The following is a 24,939-nucleotide window of genomic DNA, read 5'->3' as shown; positions in this document are numbered from 1 at the left end:
AGCATCTCGCCGGTACACGGCACTCGCCGAGTGTACCGAGTACTGAGATGCTTGGGCAAGCACCGCGTACCGGCGAAATGCACTGACAGGGCCTAGCATGACGTCATAGCCATGTGACCGGTCTGTAACCGACGAGGTAATAAAACATTCACACGTAAGTGGTCACATGGGTATAATGTCACGGAAGGTCCTATCGTCAGTGCTGGTTACTAGGAGGGCACAGCGATGATCGGAAGCAGAATCGGCAAGAGAGAGTCTGCAGGACGCATCGCGGGACCTGTAAGTATAATGACAATGTTTATTATTCACTGTATTCTTTATTTTACAGCCCCCAGCCCCATCCCATAACTGTAAAGTCCACGTTCGGTGTTCAGACGCAAGTTTGCGTTATCTCAGAACCCGAACTCGAACGTTCAGGCAAGTCTCAGGAACACAAAACATTGGGGGGTTTGCCCATCACTATAAATTATCTCTACTGGCTAACACGGTACAAAGATATATTTTACTTGTATAAATAATATGTACCGTACTGTGCAAAATTTTAAGGAGGTGTAGAAAATGCTGCAAAGTTAATAAATTACATTTTTTTTACCAAACACAGACTTTACAAAAGCATCAGTGTTTGAGATCAGAGTTGGGGTGCTTTATGTATAGTAACAACCTGAGCTGTGCTCAGATACACTCGATAATCGACCCAGTGCGAGCCGCTTGCAGTCTTTGAATGGGTCGCACTGGAGGTAGAAACAGCATTATCAAATGTAATGTGTTAAAAAAAAAAAAAAAAAGAAGTGACAAAACCCCACCCTCCCACGAAAGTGCTCTGTTCATGGCTAGCTGTATGTGAAGGTCACCGTATATCAATAGGAGTTTATTTGGTACAAGACCAATTCACAGAAAAAATAAAAAAAATCTAAAATTACTTCATTTATTGTAGTAGGAAAAAAGAGACTGCCCTCACACAAGGGTCAAAGTGAAAAAATACAAAATGACCATATATAAAAGTTACAAAGTGCATATAAAAACAAGGACCTAAAATGAACGAGCCTGACTAGATACAGTATGTCTCCTATCTAATATATACAACCCCAGGCAAAAATTATGGAATCACCTGGCTCCGAGGATGTTCATTCAGTTGTCTAGTTTTGTGCCATGTCTGTGAACTGCTTTTTTTTAAACAAAAGTAAAGTCATTTCAAATGGCAACTTTCTGGCTTTAAGAAACACTAAAAAAAAAAAATCATGAAAACATAATGTGCTTGCCAGTAACTGTTACTTTTCAAGACCAAACAGGGAGAAAAAATTATGTAAATCACTCATGAGGAAAAAATTATGGCATAATGAAAAACAAACAAAAAGAACACTCCAATACATCACTAGTATTTTGTTGCATCACTTCTGGCTTTGACAGCTTGCAGTCTCTGAGGCATGGACTCAATGAGTGACAAACCATACTCATCATCAATTTGGCTCCAACTTTCTCTGATTGCTGTGGGCAGATCAGCTTTGCAAGTTGGAGTCTTGTCATGGACCATTTTCTTCAACTTCCATCAAAAATTTTCAATTGGATTGAGATCCGGACTATTTAGGACAGTTTTTGCTCTATGGCAGGATGCATTATCATCTTGATAAATTATTTCATCATCCCCAAACATCCTTTCAATTGACGGGATAAGAAAAGTGGCCAAAATCTCAATGTAAACTTGGGCATTTATTGAAGATGTAATGACAGCCATCTCCCCAGTGCCTTTACCGGACATGCAGCCCCATATCATCAATGACTGTCAAAATCTACATGTTCTCTTCAGGCAGTCATCTTTTTATTGTTTAGCTTTTCTGTATGTAAATCCCATTTCCTTTAGGCGGTTTCTTTCAGTTCGGTCACAGACATTGACTCCAGTTTCCTCCCATTCGTTCATTTGTTTTGTTGTGCATTTCCTGTTTTGGAGATATATTAATTTAAGTTTCCTGTCTTGACATTTTGATGTCTTCCTTGGTCTACCAGTATGTTTGCCTTTAACAATCTTCCCATGTTGTTTTTATTTGGTCCAGATTTTAGACACAGCTGAGTGTGAACAACCAACATCTTTTGCAACATTGCGTAATAATTTACCCTCTTTTAAGAGTTTGACAATCCTCTCCTTTGTATCAATTGATATCTCTCTTGTTGGAGCCATGATTCATTTCAGTCCACTTGGTGCAACAGCTCTTCAAGGTGTGATCACTCCTTTTTAGATGTAGACTAAGGAGCAGATCTTATTTGATGCAGGTGTTAGTTTTGGGAATGAAAATTGACAGGGTGATTCCATAGTTTTTTCCTCATAATTGAGTGATTCCATAATTTATCCCCGTTTGGTTTTGAAAATGAATTGTTACTGGCTAGCACATTATGTTTTCATGATTTTTTTTTTAGTTTTTCTTAAAGCCAGAAAGTTGACATTTGAAATGACTTTAGTTTGGTGCCATGTCTGTGATCTGCTTTTTTTTAAACAAAACTAAAACAACGTAATGAACAAAAGCCAGGTGATTCCATAATTTTTGCCAGGGGTTGTAAGAGGGAATTAATCTTCAGCCAGGGTCTAAAATGGTCCTATAGGGAAATTGAAATCTCAAGGTAATAACATCACCAACAACTATTAGAAATCCAATTAGTTTTTCTATACATCGTATTGACAACTAAGAACCAGTTGTTGTTCTAAGAACAGTCACTGTGAAAATATCCTGTATGCCAACCTAAGGAAATAGACCATTACAATAGATGAAATAGCAAAAGTAAGCAACATTCATCATCTTGCATTGATCCCATAAACATAATGGTGGGGGATGGCAACCTAACGCATTTCCCCTCTATAAATATGATGTTCACCAGGGGTTTATATTGTCAGAGTCAAAGTTGGTTTATATTCCTAGATAACATAAAAAAACTCATTGAATTTCTATATATCATATAGTATCATTCATATGTATCCACTGAGTGTACAGCATCAAAGTATATCCACTGAGTATAACATCACAGATATAATATCTATCCAACAGGAATTATACAGTAGAAAAAACTAGTATTATGTGTACATATTAAATTCTTTCAGCAAAAAATCTTGGAATCAGATAATGGAGCTCTTTTCTTAGCTTAAATTGATGCATTCCATTCTGTCCATGTTGCGTCCTGCTTCCCTCCTATAGATATACGGGAGAATATGGTGTAATTACAGGACCTTGTTTTTGCAGCCGTCTGATCCCAGTGCTTATTATAGTAGTAAAAGTCCCTTGATATCTTATGTTGGAGATTGATGCTGCTAAATGTTGTAATATAGATGTGGCTCCTCCACTGTTCCAAAATACAGTATTAGTATGTATGATTCCTCCGTGTCCTCCTAATTCCCATATGCTCAGATCATCAGTGGGTCATTATTAGCCCTGCTCTGCTGGATTTATGTGGACGGAGAGCCGAACTGCCCAATCAGTGAGTTTCAATGGGGTTCAGGTCAACTCTGGGTACCGAACAGAACTTTATTTAAACTCCGGTTGAACTCTCCGAACCAACCTTCCATGGGTTCACAAATCTCTAAACAGGATCAATTCTAGGTATACTTGCACAAATGCATGGATTTTGTGGAATTATATATAGTCATATGTACGACTAACCAAGTATACTAAACAGGTGATAATGACCATCATTTTCAAATGCAGGTTGAAACAAAGTCATTAACTGAAACAGAGATAGCTGCAGGAGGCTTAACACTGGGTGAGGGACATCAAAACTCTGCTACAAAGGTTTGGATGTGGAAGACACTATGATTTCACAGGTCATACAACATGGCAAGACTGAGCACAACAAGGAACAAGGTAGATATTCTGCATCAGCAAGGTCTCCCCCAGGGAAAGATTTCAAACCAGAGAGTTTCAATTTGGGCTTTTGAAGAAGTGCTAAGATAAAAAGCAACAATAAGGACTGTAGATGTAGATATCGAAAAGAAAACTGTGCAGCAGAAGAAATACATTTTGCTTACTTCCTGTCGAAATCAAATGATATCCAACAGTGTCATCAGCACAGAACTAGCAGAATCCAATGGGACACAGCTACATCCATCTACAGTTCATAGAAATCTGACCAGAAGACAGTGTATTTGCAGAAGGGCTGGAGAACAGGACAATAATGAGTGTCTGCAGGCAACTGTGAAGCATAATGGAGGTTCCATGCAAGTTTGGGGCTCCATAGCAAATGAAGTTGGGGAATATGGTCAAGATTAATTCTGTCATCAATGCTGAAAAATACAGACAGATATTTTTTCATCATGTAGTACCATCAGGGAGGCGACTGATTGGCTCAAAATTAAATTCTGCAGTTGGGTAATGAGTGCAAATATACAGCCAAAGTCATTAAGCACTAACTTCAATGTAAAGAACAAGGAATTCTGGAAGTGATTATATGACCCTCACAGAGCCATGATCTCATCATCTCATCATCATAGAGTTTGTCTGGGATTACATGAAGAAAGTTTTGTGGACGTGTACCCCAAAAAATGTATACTATATTTAATAAATATAAATCTGAAAACTATGATTTGTATTCAGCCCTCCTGAGGCAATACTATGTATGACCACCTTTTGCTGCAATTACTTATGGAGTATGTCTCTACCAGCTTTGCACACCTAGAGGCTAAAATTTTTGCCCATTCTTTTATGTTAAATAGCTCTAGCTTAGGCTGCAGTGACTCGTACCAGAATATAGTTGCATCACCTGACACAGCCTGCCGCTCTCCGGACCGCAGAGCGGCAAGCCATGCTGGGTGATGCGAGTCACTCACAAGTGTGACTTTAGCCTTATCGAGATTGGATGAAGAGCGACTATGAGCAGCAATTTTCAAGTCTTGCCACAGATTCTCAATAGAATTTAGTTCTAGGTTTTGATCTAAATATTCCGTTCTAGCTCTGGCAGTATATTCAGGGTCATTATCCTACTGGAAGGAGAACCTATGCCCTAGTCTCAAGTCTTTTGCAGCCTCTAACAGTTTTTCCTCCAGGATTGCCCTGCATTTAGAGCCATCCATCTTCCCATCAACTCTAACAAACTTTATTATCACTGCTGAAGAAAAGCATCCACACACCATGAGGCTGTCACCACTAAGTTTGAGGGTGGCAATAAGGTTTTCAGGGTAATGTGCAGTGTTAGTTTTCTGACACCTAGAGATTTGCATCTAGTCAAAAAAATTCTACTTTGGCCTCATCTGAACAGAACACCTTTTTCCACATGCATGTGTCCCATTTTGCAAATCACAAACAGGATTTCTTATGGCTTTCTTTCAAAACTTGCTTGCTTCTTGCTACTCTTTCATAAAAGCCAGATTTGTGCAGTGAAGAGATTCTCCCACCTGAACTGTGGATCTCCGCAGCTCCTCCAAAGTGACCATGGGCCTTTTGGCTAATTAGTGCTCCCCTTTTTTTGGTATGCTTGTGCCATCCATTTGTGGATAATGGATTGAACAGTGCTCCATGAAAGGTTTACAGCCTGGACTACTTTTTATTTTCTTATATAACCTAATCCTACTTTACTCTGCCTCACAATTTTATCCCTGGCCTGTCTGGTGTGTTACTTTGTATTCATAATGCCATTTGATCACTAAATTTCGTAAACAAACATTTGAGGCCTTCACAGAACAGCTGTAGTTATACTGACTATAAATTACACACAGGTGAACTCAATTTACTAATAAGGTGACATCTAGAGGCAATTGGTCACTCGGGATTTTATATAGGCGTATCAGACTACAGGGGGCTGAATACAAATAATCGTCACAATTTTCAGATATAGATTTTTAAAATATTTAGAAAACCATGTATCATTGCTAGGTATGAGCAGACCCATTGTTGTTCAGGTTCATCTGAACCTTGGTTAAAAGTTAAATTCGGTACACTGACTTGACACCAGACCCCGAACCCCATAGAAGTCAATGGGGTCCTGAAGTTGTGTGCTGTAAAATGGTCGTAGAAAAGGCTAGGGGGATGAAAAAAGGAAGCAATATGGGGCTAAGAGCAGGATAATTGCCCTGCAAATAAATGTGGATAGCGACTAAAGAAAAATAGAATTGAAGAAAAAAAACAAAATGGAGTAGGGTCTCCCCTATTTTTGATTGCTTTACCTTGGCTGGTTAACAAAATTAGAGGGGAACCAAATGTGGGACTTGCAACTGTCTGCCAGCTTGGCACATTAGCACCTGGTCTTGCAAATAGCTATGAAGAGCAGGTCTATAGATGGTGACTTTTCTGAGTAGTCCTGCACAGAAGAGCAAATTTGGATGCACATATACCATCCTTGGGAGTGGAGAGGTAACGTGTTGGAACTGCTTGATGCAAGAATATCGAATAGACATAAGATTGAAAACCTATAGTGACTTCTATAGGGAAGCTTTGGCTCAAATCCCAGTAAGGACACCATCTGCAAGGAGGTTGTAAGTTCTCCCCGTGGTTGCGTGGGCTTCCTCCGGGTTCTCTGGTTTCCTCCCACACGCCAAAAACACACTGATAGGGAACCTAGATTGTGAGCCCCAATGGGGACAGTGCTGCCATTGTATGTAAAGCACTGTAGAATTCACAGCACTAAATAAATTAATAAATATTATTATTATTTAATTATACCAGAAACTCGGGCTCTACTATCACTACTGGTAAAGGAGCATGGGGGAGGGCGGGTACAGCATATTACTCATTGGTGGGCTTTGACTGTGACTCATAAGCCTTTTGCAGAGCTGAATGTAGCTCTCTAACCTCTCTGTGAGCTGACTGGCTCTCAAGGTAAGAAAAGCAGGGGACCATTGTGCTAATATGTACAACATTTGAAGAATCACACATCACGGATAGGATCAAATTTGTCATTTTTCAAATTGGAAAGCATATTACATTCTTTGGTACAATAAAACATTTTACATGGATTTTTGCCACATTTGAAAAAATAGTTAAGTTTTATTACATTTATTTGTGATGTAAAGGTTAGTGGATAAACGATTATCCAAGGTGACACTCCTTCGGGAAACTATTACATATTCTAAGCAAGGAAACTTTCTGGATCTTCCCTCTTAGCTCTTGGATTAAATATACGGAAATGTTACATTATTATTGACTATGTCAGTGATGGCGAACCTATGGCACGCGTGCCACCAGGGGCACGAAGAGCCCATTCTGCTGGCACGCGCACTGTATCCTCATCCTGCCGATTTGAACTGCTGGTGCGGTGGCGCCGGCAGTTCAAAGCTGTGTTGGAGCGGAGGAGACATTTCTCCTCGCTCTGACACTCCTCAGGTCTGTTGCCTAGGAGACGGAGGAGCGTCAGTGAGTGGCGCCGGCGTAATGACGTCTTCTGGCCGCATGGGAACTGAGGGCCCAGCGGCGCACAGCGGGGGAGCGTGTGCAGGAAGGTGAGTTGTGTGTTGCTTTTTTTTTTTATATATATAACTTGTGTGCGGCTGTGCCAAGGTGGGGATGAGGGGGCCAGTGCCAGCGTGGGGGGGGGGATATACATGCCAGCATGGGGGGGGGGGGACACACATGCCAGCATGGGGGGAGAACACACATGCCAGCATGGGGGGAGAACACACATGCCAGCATGGGGGGAGAACACACATGCCAGGATGGAGGAAACCTGCATGCCAGGATGGAGGAAAACATGCATGCCAGGATGGGGGGGGGACATGCATGCCAGGATGGGGGGAAACAATCATGCCAGGATGAGGGGAAACATACATACCAGAATGGGAAAAACATAGATGCCAGGCTGGAGGAAACATACATGCCAGGATGGGGAAAACATACATGCCAGGATGGAGGAAGCATAAATGCCAGCATGGGTAACAAACATGCCAGGATGGGGAAACATATATGCCAAGATGGAGGAAACATACATACCAGGATAGAGGAAACATACATGCCAGGATGGGGAAAACATACATGCCAGGATGGAGGAAGCATAAATGCCAGCATGGGTAACAAACATGCCAGGATGGGGAAACATATATGCCAAGATGGAGGAAACATACATACCAGGATAGAGGAAACATACATGCCAGGATGGGGAAAACATACATGCCAGGATGGGGAAAACATACATGCCAGGATGGAGGAAGCATAAATGCCAGCATGGGTAACAAACATGCCAGGATGGGGAAACATATATGCAAAGATGGAGGAAACATACATACCAGGATAGAGGAAACATACATGCCAGGATGGGGAAAACATACATGCCAGGATGGGGAAAACATACATGCCAGGATGGAGGAAACATGCATGCCAGGATGGAAGAAACATGCATGCCAGGATGGAGGAAACATGCATGCCAGGATGGAGGAAACATGCATGCCAGGATGGAGGAAACATGCATGCCAGGATGGAGGAAACATGCATGCCAGGATGGAGGAAACATGCATGCCAAGATGGAGGAAACATGCATGCCAAGATGGAGGAAACATGCATGCCAGGATGGAGGAAACATGCATGCCAGGATGGAGGAAACATGCATGCCAGGATGGAGGAAACATGCATGCCAGGATGGGGGGAAACAATCATGCCAGGATGGGGGGAAACCATCATGCCAGGATGGGGGAAAACATACATACCAGAATGGGAAAAACATAGATGCCAGGCTGGAGGAAACATACATGCTAGGATGGGGAAAACATGCATGCCAGGATGGAGGAAACATGCATGCCAGGATGGAGGAAACATGCATGCCAGGATGGGGAAAACATGCATGCCAGGATGGAGGAAACATGCATGCCAGGATGGAGGAAACATGCATGCCAGGATGGGGAAAACATGCATGCCAGGATGGAGGAAACATGCATGCCAGGATGGGGAAAACATGCATGCCAGGATGGAGGAAACATGCATGCCAGGATGGAGGAAACATGCATGCCAGGATGGGGAAAACATGCATGCCAGGATGGGGAAAACATGCATGCCAGGATGGAGGAAACATGCATGCCAGGATGGAGGAAACATGCATGCCAGAATGGGAAAAACATGCCACGATAGGTTACATTTACCAGGAAGGGGAACATTTACCAGGATGGGAAACATGCCAGGAAGGTGGACAATTACCTGGATGGGGGTACATTAACCAGGATTGGGAACATTTACCAGGATGGAGGACATTTACCAGGATTGGGTACATGCCGGGATGGGTGAACATTTACAAGGATGGGCAATATGTCGGGATGGGGTACATTTACCAGGATGGAGGACATTTACCAGGATGAGGTATATTTGCCATGATGGGGACAAATATACCAGAATGTAGGAAATATATATCAGGATGGGGAACATGTTTACCAAGAAGTGGCCCAGGAAGGGGGACATAACTATACAATGAAAGGGGAGGGGAGCAACTCGTACGTCTTTATGGGATTTCAAGATGTTCAGACTTTGAAAGGTAGATGTGGATTACAGGGGGACATCTGATTGCATTCCATGCTAAAATCTCTGTCTAATATGCTGCAATTTTTTCCAGAAAGATCAATCCAACTGCTGTGTCTGGAAAGGGCTGGAAAGGGCTCAGCTTCAATGTGTTGTAAGGCATGAGCGTGATGCCCCCTGCTGAAGAGAAGACTCCAAAGGTAAGATTAAAATCAATGATTTAATTATTTACATGATAGGATTGGTTGGCACTTCGGAAAAAAATTGGGTTTAGGGCTACAGTTTGGGCACTCGGCCTGTAAAAGGTTCGCCATGACTGGATTATGTGGTTAAAATACCTTTTCACAGTCAAGAGGTTTGTGTTTTCATGGATCCTGATTTTACTACCCCAGTGGATTTTCAAATGTGGAATTTGTCTAAGTACCGTATGTATTTTACACCATTCCATCACCTCTCTTAGATTATGTGCTATGATTAGGCATGCGCAGGATGCTGTGATTACCATTTTATTGTATGCACAATGGATTACATATTGTAAACTATAATAAAGCAAGAAAGCTTTTATCCTCAATACAATTTTTTTTTTAAAAGAACTTTAAAGGCCTCAGCATGGTAAATGTTTATTTAATCTCAATCTTCCTCTATTCTTGATGCTGCGAAATGGGTGCTCTTATTCTTATTCGCAAAAGCTACATTTTTTAGCAGCACTTTACTCCTCATCAGTGCTGCAGACCCTGTGTGCTCTTGACTAGTCCTACCACACTCTTGTCATCAAGCTAATCCAGACTTTACCTTATGTTTCTGTGCATTCTCTTAACGTGGACAAAATAGAATTCATCATCTTTCCCCCCCCATTTTACTCAACCTCCCCAACAGACCTATCCATCAGAGTCAATGGCAACTCACTCTCCCCAGTCCCACAAGCTCCCTGCCTCGGGGTAACCATTGACTCTGCTCTCTTTATCAAGCCACATATCCAAGCATTTTATACCTCCTGCCGACTCAAACTCAAAAATATTTCCCGGATCTGTAGATTCTTTAATAAAGTTTCTGCAAAAACACTAGTGCATACCCTCATCATCTTACACCTTGACTACTGCAACCTCCTTTTGTAACACTGTTGCACCCCTCCAATTTATCCTAAACCCTGCAGCCCAATTAATCTACCTCTCCACTCTCAATCTTTTCATCGGCTTCCAATTGCTCAAAGACTCCAACTCAAAACCCTATCCAATCCTTGACATACAAAGACATCCATAACCTACGTCTTCCATACATCTAAGACCTAGTCTCCCGGTACCTAAATGCACGCAACCTCCGATCCTCACAAGATTTCCTCTTCTACTCCCCTCTTATATCCTCTTCCCACAATCACATATAAGATTTCTTCCGCTTCTCCCCCATACTTTGGAACTTTCTACCACAACATATGAAACTCTCACCTATCGTGGAAATCTTCAAAAAGAAACTTGACGACCTACCTCTTCAGACAAGCCTACAATCTGCAAAAGCGCTTAGTCCACTATCCTGCTGCATGACCAACCATCCACTGTAGACTGTGAACCCTCACAGGCAGGGGCCTCTCTCCTCCTGTACCAGTCTGTGTTTTGTATCATTCAGGATTATTGTACTTGTTTTTTATTATGTATACTCATTTTAACTTGTAAGCCGCCATGGAATAAATGGCGCTATAATAAAAAAATAATTATCTGCTCTAGCACAGTACCCTGGCTGATGAATTTTATCTTCGGTCATCTGCATCAGTATAGCTGTTTGTGTAACTTTTCATTGTTAACCAATTTATAGCAGAGCTCAACTCTCCTACACTCCTCCCAAACGGAGTTTGTAATAACTAGGGACTGCGGAATTGTAATTACTGAGAGATAAGTGATGTGAAAACTGTGAATGCTGCTGCACAGAGGTAAGGAATACGAAACAGTTAATGCTTCTCTGTTGATGCATTGATGCATATGGCAGAGGATAATCCTCTGTCATATACATTAACAGAGTAGTATTTATATTTCCCATAACTGATTTTTCAGGAGCAGGCAACAAAATAGCTAAAACTCCACTCAGCATCACTATATAAAGCCACATCCTGTAATCCTGTAGTAAATCACACCAAACAGCACTCAAATATAGCTCAATGTAGCTGTATAACTCGCCACTCAGCCCCTTTATATGGAGCCCTATCCTGCAGTAAACCACACCTTTAAGACCTCTATACACTGTCACTTGGCTCCACATAGTTAAAATCATACTACTGCTATCTGGTATAAGCTTTGCACGGATTGCATGACATTATTATGTCTCATGATCCCTGCAGCTAATCATCCCTAGCTTCACTCTCCTCTCCAATGAGCATAACTGACATCAGGAGGAAGTGATAGAAAAGCAACTCTTTCTTCCAGAAGTCTTGATTTGTCTAAAGGAGAGGAGCATAAAGCCGGTGCTTTTTGGCCGTAGGGATCGTGTGACATAATGTCGAGCGAGCCCTGGGACAGCAAGTAACGACACTACTGGAAGTTTTGGTAAGTAAATAATGACAATGTAATTTGTCATGTGTAGTTATTCACGTGAGAGCGTATTAAACCAATTTTAATTTGTGTACATACATACATATATATATATACACACACTGTATATATGTATATACATACACACACGTGGCAATATTTTTGAGAATCTCTAACCAACTCCATCTTGGCTGCACTCAGACACTTCCCTCAAGATCTGGTCTCGTTGTTCATCTGTATGCCTCCACCATGCATACACTGTGTTAAAAATATCAGCTCGGGTTTACTAAAGCAGAAATATTACCTTGTGAAGAGCTCTGCCAGGTTGACATGAAAGGAGTAGATCATGGCAAAAATTGTAGGTGGTTGTTTTTATCACATATCTTATATAAGAGACCCCTAACTTAATTCCAACATTCACAGACCAGATTATATACTTAACCTCTACACTCCTCTCACTTCATCCATATGCTTTTGTCACTTATCAAGCAAAACAGTAATATTTTACCATTCTCTTTTGTTAGAGTGCAAACAAAAAGGAGAAGGGGAGCCATATCCATTAATTTGGGTCTGTTACTAAATAAGTGGTCATCTAGCTGGCAAACTACTGTCTGATTATGAAGCTTTCTCCCTGTACAGATTTTTCATTATGATTAATATTTCTCTTTAACTGTGTGTCCTATGCAGGAAACATGGTAATAACTATATCTCAAAGTGGCACTGCATGAGGGGTATGGAAACAGGGTGACCCTCTATAAATGGGGTGAGTTCACACGTTTGTGTAAAAGACCGGGAGTGTAGTGATATTATAGGTTAGTCCCTACAATGCTGCTGCAAGACCTGTCTCACATTGCCCGTCTCTAGTCCCTTGTGTGTGCAGAATATCATATATATCATATAAGATGCAGTTTTCCCAATATAAAATGGCAAATCTAGGGGCATAATAGGAAATGTAGGTTGCCGATAAAACTGCATTCGAACACTTCCACATGTAGTTTATCTCACATGCTTGCACGTCTCAACATACCCAAATGGTCCCAATTAATGTTTTGGCTTCCATTTGGCAGTATATGTCAGATACAGGGTTTTTTCTTTGCTTTATGGAATACTGTTGAGACATCCATTAAAAAAAAATAAAAAAATAAAAAATCTCCATGCAGAGATGTCCCTTAAAATAATTACACAGTATACTTTTCCTTTGGGTGATGAAAGCTATTTGGATAACATATACCTTACATCTAAGGTTTCCATTCGGAAATTATCCTGACAAACCACAAATGAGCACAGCAAAAAGCAAAACGAAAATAGCATAAGATGAACCACAACCAAAGGGAAGAAAAAGCTGAGATAGTAAACAACCTATAATTAGCACATGAAGTTAAACAGATATACACAAGGCATAGACCGTACAGCTGTAACATAATTCTTTCATAATAGCTTCTAATGGACCATACAGGCAAATCAAAATTGCTGGATTGTTGCTTTATCATTTAACATTTTCTTAATCCATTTTTTGGATATTATTTACTATTATTATATTGATTACTGGACAACGATCAACGATATGGTGAGTATTTTTGAACGTTAATGGTCGTTCCTGCGGTGTCACACGCAACGACATCACTAACGAGGCCGGATGTGCGTCACGAATTCTGTGACCCCCAACGACATCTCGTTAGCGATGTCGTTGCTTGTAAAGCCCGCTTCAGTCCAAGTCAAAGTGTAGGGAAACCTGCCAAACTCCTATTCTTCTGAAACTATACCAGACGTATTGAAAGCTCGGAATAGTAGGTTTGCACCAGCTAGCGTGTCACACACCATACTGCCCCCTGAAAGAAGATGCATTAGAACGTCATACTGTGGCATTATCAGAACCTGTGTAATGGGATTGAATTGGGCCACAGTCAAATGACTAAAGATTGCTACTTATTTTTGACGGACCTGTTTTGTGACTGTGCTCTTGGTGGTAACCGGACTGTGTCATCATCACTATCTGCTTCATGACGCTCAGAGATTCCAGAACGAGGCTCTGTTGGCGGCAGATTCTGAGAAGTTTCAGGATGCACTTCTGCATCCAAGGTTGGTGGACTTTGGTTTTCATTAGTGTGTTTTGTTTGATTATCATCTTCATTCTGTGCAGCAGCTGCAAAGAAGTTGGAAAATGTCATTTAAATGTAATAGAATGTTAAATTCAGGCACATAAGATGAAAAGAGCTGCCCAAGTCTGGACAAGCCATATTTATAGTAAGAGTTCCCATTAATTTGACCCCCTTTATAATGAGGTGGCCCCCAACAAACTGATTACAGATTCAAGCAACTTGCTAGTATTTATGGTTTACATAGTTCACAGTTAATCCTTTTACTGCATCTACAATTTTCACACTTAACAAATATTAATAAGACCTAATCCTAATCCACCCATCTTTCCCTTACAAGGTTTTACTTGTGAGCCATGCCCTGACAATGGTGTTGAAGGACGTGGTTGGAGGCTTTTCCACAATTTGATATATATATAAAAAAAAAAAAAGGTGAACTAAGTACCTTACGTTTTTAATGTAAACAGCAATATTGGAGCTCATTTATTCATTAAAGGGAATCTGTCAGCAGGTTCTTGTTCTGACTACAGCATGATGTAGGGAAGGGGATTCTGAATCCAACGATCACTTGGATTACTTTTACTTGGTGCAGCCGTTTTGACATAACGTGCATTTTTAGCTTTAGTCATGTAGGAAAGTCCACAGGGCTGTCCCCACACCAGACTTTCTACAGAAATTGTACATTGACTGTGAGTTGTCAATCAGAGGAGGGGACGTGCTGGACAACATGGCATGAGTCAGCTAGCCACAGCAATAAGTGTCCGGCCACTAAAACAAACCTAGCACATGAACAAAAGATCGTACTGTGACAACATAGGCATAGCATGGGGAAACATTACTAATCTGGGGCTTATTAGCGCTGTGGACTATTAACCCCTTACTACCCCAATTGCCACATGTAATGGATGCAACAATCCTGGGCGGCTGCAGGCTATTTTTAGGCTGGTGGGCCCGATAAGCATTCACCCCCACCAGCTTCCATGTGTCGGCTTTATCATGGCGGAGTGTCAAAATTAAGGTGGGGAGGTGTAAACCAAACAAACACAGTTTTTAAATTAATTAAAAGGAAATTATATATATATATATAATATATATATATATATATATATATATATATAATTATTAATAATAATAATAATAATAATAATAATGAAAAAAAAGCTGCATATGGTTCCTTTTATTTTGATACATAGCCAACATAAGTACATGGCTGGGGGCTGCAGCCTGTAGTTGTATGCTTTATCTGTGCTGGGTGTCAAAATACTTGGGGAGGATTTGCTTTTTTTGTGTGCTTATGTGGAAGAATAGACCAAAAATCACACCTGCACAATGCAGGCCACTAGTTTCTTCAGACAGGAGGCATCTTGAAGACGTCATCACCAACAAAGGCTCTTGTATGGAGTATTAAATAAATTTCATTAAGCATGTTCAACACTTTTTGCCTGTATCATTTCTCATTATTACACATAACTTAATTTCTGGACGTCTATGGTTTGTATTCTTTGCCTGTGAGAATTGGATGGGTTATTAGCAACATCTGGTGAGCAGTTCATGTCAATAGCACTTTTTGAAAGACATTTATTTAGGAGATTGGTAACATGTTCAATACTTATTTCACCTGCTGTGTATACAAAAGAACTGCTGTAAAAAAAGAATACTTAAAAAAATATGTGCTATTAGTTTATTTTTACCAATTAATAAAATGTGAAGAGAATAAATCTAAATGATCAATATTTGGTGTAACCACTCTGACTTCAAAACAATATTAAAGCCTCATTTTCTTAGGTACACAAGCACACAGTTTTTGAAGGCACTCGTCAGGGCAGCTGTGTCTAAGATCTTGGAGAAATAATAAAAATCTGTGGATGTAGGCTTGAACAAACCCATGCAGACTTTATGATGTTGAGATCAGGGCTGTGTGGTAGCCATATAATCATTTCTAGGACTCATTCTTCTTTATGCTGAAGATAGTTCTCAATGACATTGGCTGAACGTTTGGAGTCGATGTCTACTGTGGACTAGAGCTAGAGAGATTTGGATGCCTCCCTGATGGTACTGTATGATGGACAGGTTTCTGCCTGTATGCCTCACTAATTCTCCAACTCTAATTTGTGAAACACAGCTACAAACATGCAAGGAAGCTCTAGCATGCTACACTGATAATTGCAAGTACATTACTGAACTGCTTCCCAGTTCTATAGCAACCAAACTGTTTTCTGTTACAGCCAAATATTTCAAACTAGAAATAGGCCCGATGCTATCGCATCGGGAGTGCGGTGAAAAAAACCATCAGTCTATGCTTAGTGGTGCTGTCAGGAGCAATGGTCAGTGGGGCTGGGGGCATACAGATCTGGTGGGGGGGGGGGGGGCTAGGGGCATACAGATCTGGTGGGGGGAGGTTGGGGGCACACAGCTCTGGTGGGGGGGCTAGGGGTAAATAGATCCGGTGGGGGGCTGGGGGTATACAGATCTGGTGGTGGGGGGGCTGGGGGCACACAGCTCTGGTGGGGGGGCTGGGAGTAAATAGATCCGGTGGGGGGCTGGGGGTATACAGACCTGGAGGGGGGGGGGGGGCTGAAGGCATACAGATCTGGTGGGGGGCTGGAGGCATACAGATGTGGTGTAGGGGCTGGGGGCATACAGATGTGGTGTTGGGGCTGGGGGCATACAGATCTGGTGGTGGGGGCTGGGAGTATACAGATCTGGTGGGGGGGCTGGGGTATACAGATCTGGTGGGGGGGGGCTGTGGGTATACAGATCTGGTGGGGGGGGCTGTGGGTATACAGATCTGGTGTGGGAGGCTGTGGGTATACAGATCTGGTGTGGGAGGCTGTGGGTATACAGATCTGGTGGAGGGGCTGTGGGTATACAGATCTGGTGGGGGGGGTTGTGTGTATACAGATCTGGTGGGGGAGGCTGTGGGTATACAGATCTGGTGGAGGGGCTGTGGGTATACAGATCTGGTGGGGGGGCTGTGGGTATACAGATCTGGTGTGGGAGGCTGTGGGTATACAGATCTGGTGTGGGAGGCTGTGGGTATACAGATCTGGTGGAGGGGCTGTGGGTATACAGATCTGGTGGGGGGGGGTTGTGTGTATACAGATCTGGTGGGGGAGGCTGTGGGTATACAGATCTGGTGGAGGGGCTGTGGGTATACAGATCTGGTGGGGGGTGGCTGGGGGTATATAGATCTGGTGGGGGGGGGCTGGGGATATACAGATCTGGTGGGGGGGGGGCTGGGGATATACAGATCTGGTGGGGGGGGGCTGGGGGTATACAGATCTGGTGGAGGGAGGCTGATGTTTCCTGCAGCAATGAACACATTGTTTAGTAATGTGCTCCTGCTGGTTCCCTTCTGTCCCCTATTATGCCGTGTCTCACCTGTCCTCCGTGCCTACGGATCCTCCAGCTGCAGCAGACAGACTTCTCCGTGATAGCGTGCAGTGTACGGAGCGGCCGCTGCAGGTTGGTGTCATGGCTTTACTGCAGTTGAATGCTTTATGGCGTTCAACTGCAGTAAAGGGCTCACAGCAGAATCGGCGGCGGCCCCGGACAGGTGAGTATACAGCAGTGTGTGTGGCGGTGTTGTGTGTATGTGCTCGGTGTATATATGTGTCTGCTGTGTGTGAATATGTGTGTATGCGTGCGTGTGTGCGTGCGTGCGTGCGTGCAGTGAGTACCTGGAAAGCGTAGCATCGTTCAAACTGCGGCTGCGCAACGGACAATGCCGCAGTGCATCACGGAATAGGGAAACAGACAGAACTGGCGATTATGTAAGTAAATTTTGACTCATCCGTACAGAGAACCTGCCGCCATTTTTTTTTTGCATCTCAGTGTCTATATTTTCGTGTATAGTTGAGTCACTTGGTCTTGCTTCCATGTCAAAGGTTTCGATTTTTGTCAGAATCTGGCCATCTTCTGGCCAGTTTCAGAGTAGTGGTTGGTGTGATGCTGAGTCACTTCTCATGGACAAGCCGTGAGGCAGGGAAATCAAATAGATCAGACAAATGGATAGTCATAGGCAAAGTCCAGGGTCAGGTAACTAAGAGTGCGTCAAAGGCAAAAGGGGTAATCCGAGTGAGTAGTCAAAAGGTAAATCCAAGGTCGGTCAACAAAGATCAGAACATCTGAATTCAGAGGAAATACACCAATGAGAAGAGCTACAACTGATAGTGGTCTGACCACTGCCAGCCAGCTAAATAGCCATGTGAAATACCTGAATGAGTGACACCTGTATGAAACCCCGCAGGCCCGGTCAGATAGGGCAGCTCAACTGACAATCACAATATCGACAGCCCAGCACACCCCTGCTTCAGAGTGGATAACTGGGCTGTCATTTACAATACTGACAGCCCAGCACAGCCTTGATCCCATAGGGTGGCTGACACTTACGGCATACATAGGACACTTAGTGGTGGAATCGTGACAGTCAGGAGTAGCTGGGTTCTATGGTTTGTTGCCAGTTCTGAGATTATGGCATTGCTGGATAACTTATGAATTTCAAGGGAAGTAAGAGTGAAGAGTTTTTCACCTGTTGCACAAAGTTTCTCTGGCTGACTACTGCGTCTACAGTTCTCAACATTGCCCATTTCTTTGTGCTTTTTAAAAGAGGTTGAACAGAACATCTTGACATTCCAGTCTGCTGTGAAACATTTGCCTGCTGGAGACCTTGCTGATGCAGTGTAACTACCTTGTGTCTTGTTGTTGTGTTCAGTCTTCAGTCATGGTGTGTGACCTGTGACATGAAAATGACTTCCACAACCAAATTTTTGTAGCAGAGTTTGGTTGTTCCTCACAAGGTTTGTAAGCCTCACAGCTTGTTTGGTTTCTTTTATTCTTTTAATGATGGCTTTCAACCTGAATATGAAAATGATGATCAATATAACCTATTTGACATCATTGGTTACTTATACACCTGACTATAATCCCTTAAAAAAACAAACAAAAAAACCCCCCATTTATTCTAATTCCTTTTTTAGGGTTTAAATGTATCCTCCACAAGAGCCAAAACTGCAGACATCTAACGTATCTTCATCAGTTGTAACTGAACTAATGTAACTAAAAAAAAAAGGTCCTGTCTAATTTCTTTTACCTACAGTGCATACAGTTTACAACATATACAGTGCCTTGCGAAAGTATTCGGCCCCCTTGAATTTTTCAACCTTTTTCCACATTTCAGGCTTCTAACAAAGATACAAATTTTAATTTTATGGTGAAGAAACAAGTGGGACACAATTGTGAAGTTGAACGATATTTATTGCTTATTTTAAATTTTTGTAACAAATAAAAAACTGAAAATTGGGGAGTGCAATATTATTCGGCCTCTTTACTTTCAGTGCAGCAAACTCACTCCGGAAGTTCATTGAGGATCTCTGAATGATCCAATGTTGTCCTAAATGACTGATGATGATAAATATAAGCCACCTGTGTGTAATGAAGTCTCCGTATAAATGCACCTACTCTGTGATAGTTTCAGTGTTCTGTTTAAAGCACAGAGAGCATCATGAAGACCAAGGAACACAACAGGCAGGTTCGTGATACTGTTGTGGAGAAGTTTAAAGCAGGATTTGGTTGCAAAAAGATGTCCAAAACTTTAAACATCCCAAGAAGCACTGTGCAAGTGATCATATTGAAATGGAAAGAGTATCATAACACTGCAACTCTACCAAGACCCAGCCGTCCCTCAAAAATTTAATGTCAAACAAGGAGAAGACTGATCAGAGATGCAGCCAAAAGGCCCATGATCACACTCTGGATGAACTGCAGAGATCTACAGCTGAGGTGGGAGAGTCTGTCCATAGGACAACAAGTCAGTCTTACACTGCACAAATCTGGCCTTTATGGAAGAGTGGCAAGAAGAAAGCCATTTCTCAAAGATATCCATAAAAAGTGTTGTTTAAAGTTTGCCACAAGCCACCTGGGAGACACACCAAACATGTGGAAGAAGGTGCTCTGGTCAGATGAAACAAAAATCGAACTTTTTGGGCACAATGCCAAACGATATGTTTGGAGTAAAAGCAACACAGCTCATCACCCTGAACACATCTTCCCCACTGTCAAACATGGTGGTGGGAGCATCATGGTTTGGGGCTGCTTTTCTTCAGCAGGGACAGGGAAGATGGTTAAAATTGATGGGAAGATGGATGGAGCCAAATACAGGACCATTCTTGAAGAAAACCTGTTGGAGTCTGCAAAAGACCTGAGACTGGGACGGAGATTTGTCTTCCAACAAGACAATGATCCCAAACATAAAGCAAACTCTACAATGGAATGATTCACAAATAAGCGTATCCAAGTGTTAGAATGGCCAAGTCAAAGTCCAGACCTGAATCCAATCGAGAATCTGTAGAAAGAGCTGAAAACTGCTGTTCACAAACGCTCTCCATCCAACCTCACTCAGCTCGAGCTATTTGCAAAGGAAGAATGGACAAGAATTTCAGTCTCTCGATGTGCAAAACTGAGAGACACATACCCAAGCGACTTGCTGCTGTAATCGCAGCAAAAGGTGGCACTACAAAGTATTACCTTAAAGGGGCCGAATTATATTGCACGCCCCACTTTTCAGTTTTTTATTATTTACAAAAATTTAAAATAAGCAATACATTTCGTTCAACTTCACAATTGTGTCCCACTTGTTGACTCTTCACCATAAAATTTAAATTTTGATCTTTATGTTTGAAGCCTGAAATGTGGGAAAAGGTTGAAAAATTCAAAGGGGGGAATTCTTTTGCAAGGCACTGTACATGTAATGACATACAGCAGCAAACCCCACACGTCTTGTTGGGGTGTTGGTGGCTTTCAATTTGTCATTGTAACCAATGATCATGCTAGAGGAGTTTAATCTATCAGTGAGTAATCGCTTCAACAGTTCAAGCTAGAGCTAGCTGTAAATCGTAGGTCACTATCCTTTAGCAGTACAGATCAATCTATCAATATGCTTACACAGCTCATTCCTGTTAAAATACTGACAACTGGATTGTTGCCTCTTTAACTCATTTGCTACAATTCTTGTGTACTCATCTATGTTTTAGGGGAGAAATGTGTAGGCATCAGTACAACTTCAGAATAAATTGTAAAAATTAAATTACTAAGACTCTTTTCACCCTTTGGATACTTTAATAAATCTTGAATAGCCTAAAATCCACAACAACTCTTACAAATAAAAGTTCAAGATATACAGAGTTTACACCATGCCACTCAAGGAGCATGGGCCAAATCTGACCCGCCACATCATTTTTTGTGGCCCACGCGGTCAGGACCCGGAATTATTTAAAAATTTTAAATTTTGTGACGGTGCCTTCCTTGATGCAGGTGGTGGTTGTGCAAATCGATCTCATGGTGGACTTCAGTAAAATGACGCTGGTGACACCGAGAAATCTGCGCATGCGCAGCTGCCAGAGCCATTTTCATGAAGACTGCCAAAGGATCAATCTGCGCAAGTGCCGCCCCTAGCTAGGACGGCGCCAGGGCAATATTTTTTTAAGGATGAATAAAAGACACCCAGAGGCAGTGGAGGGGCCGGAACAGAGCTGAAGACTCTTCCACCAGTCCCGCATGAAGATATGAATAGAAGAAACTTCAAACACAGATTAAAGAAAATATACAAAACTGATTTCTTGGAGGCAAGTATTGTTTTAATGAGTATGACAGCACCTCTATGGCCCGGTCTGTACTTTACTTAGCAAAATGCTGGGGACAGGTTCTCTTTAAAAAGTAGTGTGGAGTTATGCGCTGAAACTCAAAATCCAAGAGGGCACCCGTCCACTGTGCTAGCACCATCCCCTCAAGTACTGCATGTGTTTTACGTCGACATAGCCATCCAACGATTAACAGAAAGGTGGAGCAAGCAAAAAGGAGCTGGTGCCATCTTGGAATTTGAGCGAACAAAGCCAGTGCTTAGTACAGGTGGCAGCGCTAACACAAGAGCTGAACGCCATCATTAAAATTGAGGGGAAGTTGTCAACAGACACTTAAAGGGGTTGTCATAAGCACAGGGAGCAGGTCCCATCTTTGAACCTTTAAATCAGAGCGGAGGTAGCCAGTACTTAGCATGGGGTCCGACAAAAGCAAAAGGGAGTAGGTTCCATCTTTGATTTGGAGCAGATGCAGCAAATACTTCGCATAGGAAGCACTCTATCTTAGACTAAGGTCTGTCACAATGCCCTTAGCTCTACAATCCAGGGACCGCGCTCTTAGCCCTACTAAGCAGAAACAGCGCTCCTAGCTTTAATACTCAAGGATAGCTCTCATAATCCTATTATCTAAGAAAGGAGCTCTTAGCCCTACTAAACAGGGACAGCCCTCTTATGGCCATATTACCCAGGGACAGCTCTCTTAAAACCCGGGCCATATTATGGCCATATTACCCAGGGACAGCTCTCTTAGAGCCCTATTACCCAGGGACAGCTCTCTTATAGCCCTAATACCCAGGGACAGCCCTCTTATGGCCATATTACCCAGGGACAGCTCTCTTAAAACCCGGGCCATATTATGGCCATATTACCCAGGGACAGCTCTCTTAGAGCCCTATTACCCAGGGACAGCTTTCTTACAGCCCTACTACCCAGAGACAGAGCTCTTACAGCCCTACTACCCAGGGACAACTCTCTTACAGCCCTATTAGCCAGGGACAGCTTTCTTATAGCCCTATTATCCAGGTACAGCTCTCTTATAGCCCTATTAGCCAGGGACAGCTTTCTTATAGCCCTATTATCCAGGTGCAGCTCTCTTATAGCCCAATTAGCCAGGGACAGCTCTCTTATAGCCCTATTATCCAGGCACAGCTCTCTTATAGCCCTATTTCCCCAGGGACAGCTCTCTTATAGCCCTACTATTCAGGGGCAGCTCTCTTATTGCTTTAATACCCAGGGACAACTCTCTTATAGCCCTACTACCCAAGGATAGCTCTCCCAAAACCCTACTACCCAAGGATAGCTGTCGTAAAGCCCTAACACCCAGGGACCACTCTCGTATAGCGCTACTATCAAGGAAAAATCTGTTGTATAGCCATGGTACGGAAGAACAACTGTTGTACAGCTCTACTACCCAGGGACAGCTGTGGTGCAGTGACAATAAACAGGGACAGCTCTCGTATACCTCTTCTACCCAAGGACAGCTCTCTTACAGCTCTACAACTCAGGGACAGCTCTCATATAGCCATGCTACCCAGGGATAGCTCTCGTACAGTCCTGCAACCAAGGGACAGCTTTCTTATAGCCCCTGGCCAGTTTGTACATTGCAGTCCATGCTTGTACCAAGTTTCATAGAGATCTGCATGAGCCCTTACAATTACAAGCGGCCCTTTGACAACAACCGTAATGCTGATGTGGTCCTTGGTAAAGATGAGTTTGACACCCCCTCACTAAGGTCTATGTTTTAACAAAATCAACAGAACTGATACTATGAGGTGGTATGACACAGCAACCAGTAAAAATCACAGTCCACAGTGAAAAATGTGCATATACGCACACATATCCACCCTGATTGGTGAGATGATAATATGATGAAATATTAATCTTCTTGAATTCACACTTACCACTAAAATTCTGGGCGATGTAAGATAAAATAATTATCTAGCACAAAATTAAGAAAAAAATCTCAAGGCATGAATTATTTTGTGTCAATGATTCAAAAATGGAGCAAAGTTACCCGTGATCTCACAAGAACTTGATAAAATAAGAAATAACCTAAGGATCTCTGGGTGTCTACCCACTGCCCCCCCACGACCACCACTGATACCCAGAAGAGTCCCATCTGAATGGAGGAGAGTTTTTGCATGCGCAACTTTGCTCCATTTATTATCTATGGAACTGCTGGAAACTGTTGAGCACAAAATGTCTCTATATGTCGATGTCCCAGACAATGGAGTGGAAGCCCAAATATTTGCAATATATTTATTATATTTTTATCAGTTCATACATATACAAAGAAAGCTGCCAGTCATTGTTAGGACCATCCACTGGATTGAAATTCCCAGAAAGATAAGAACACAAGTTAGGCTAGTTTCACACTTGCGTTCAGCGCATTCCGTCACTATGGAGAATAGCGCAGTCCGTTAACGCACTGCGCTATTCTCCATAGACTTGTATGGATGATGCACTGTAACACAAGTGTCTGCGTTGCATCCGTTGGACGACGCAGCGTCGTTATTTTGACGCTGCGTCGGGCGGATGGAACGCAGCATGTAACGTTTTTCTGCGCTTGGCGGAGTGTCAAAAAAACGCAACCTGCAGGAATCTGTTAGGCGTCCGTTGTTTTTATAATGGACGCCTATGGTGGCGGATTCCGTTAGAATGCGTCATTTGACGGATTCCGTTAACGCAGCTGTCTTTACACAACTGCGCATGCTCAGATGTGTAAAGACAAGGAAAAAAAACTACAACGGATTGCGTTATTTTGTACGATCTGTAGCATGCGTTGTGCGACTATATGCAACGCATCCGTTGCATGCGTCACACAACGCAATGCTACGGATCCCGTCCAACGCAAGTGTGAAACTAGCCTTATACTGAATCATTTCTCACAAAACTATGAATCAATCTACACACCTCCTCCTGCTCTATAACATGATCCCTGTAGATTGGACTTTATTTTCATAGTGACAGATTCCCTTTAAATCAACCCTATTTTCCTAGTTTTAAAATAAAGGAATAGTAATAATAATAATATTAGTATTATTTATAAATAAATGATAATAATAAATATAATTAGTACTGCTGTGTCCATATTGATCAAAATCTAAAATTATTTAAAACATACAATAAAGGCCAAAAATGAAGAGTTTCAGAATATGGCGACAGAAACAAAAAACAAATTTGATATGGACATAGTTGTACGGACCTTCTGTGTCATCTTGCAGGTTCATTTTTACTGCACAATCAATTACGGCCAAAGCAAGACCCGAAAAACAATAGAAGAATTGCA

The 24,939-nt window shown here is 42.2% G+C and overlaps 1 protein-coding gene across 4 annotated transcripts in view; it reads right to left on the bottom strand.

Moving 5' to 3' along the window:
• The window catches only part of DCAF6 (DDB1 and CUL4 associated factor 6), a 254,186-nt gene that overhangs the window by 39,910 nt on the left and 189,337 nt on the right, over positions 1-24,939 (bottom strand). For all 4 annotated transcript variants that reach the window (XM_075335793.1, XM_075335790.1, XM_075335791.1 and 1 more), the window contains one exon: positions 13,862-14,063. In XM_075335793.1, the coding sequence (XP_075191908.1) occupies positions 13,862-14,063 (202 nt within the window). The remainder of the gene's footprint in view (positions 1-13,861; positions 14,064-24,939) is intronic.

The sequence above is a fragment of the Anomaloglossus baeobatrachus genome, chromosome 2 (genome assembly GCF_048569485.1).
Source record: "Anomaloglossus baeobatrachus isolate aAnoBae1 chromosome 2, aAnoBae1.hap1, whole genome shotgun sequence".
NCBI classification, from domain to species: domain Eukaryota; kingdom Metazoa; phylum Chordata; class Amphibia; order Anura; family Aromobatidae; genus Anomaloglossus; species Anomaloglossus baeobatrachus.
This window is presented reverse-complemented; position numbering and strand designations above follow the sequence as displayed.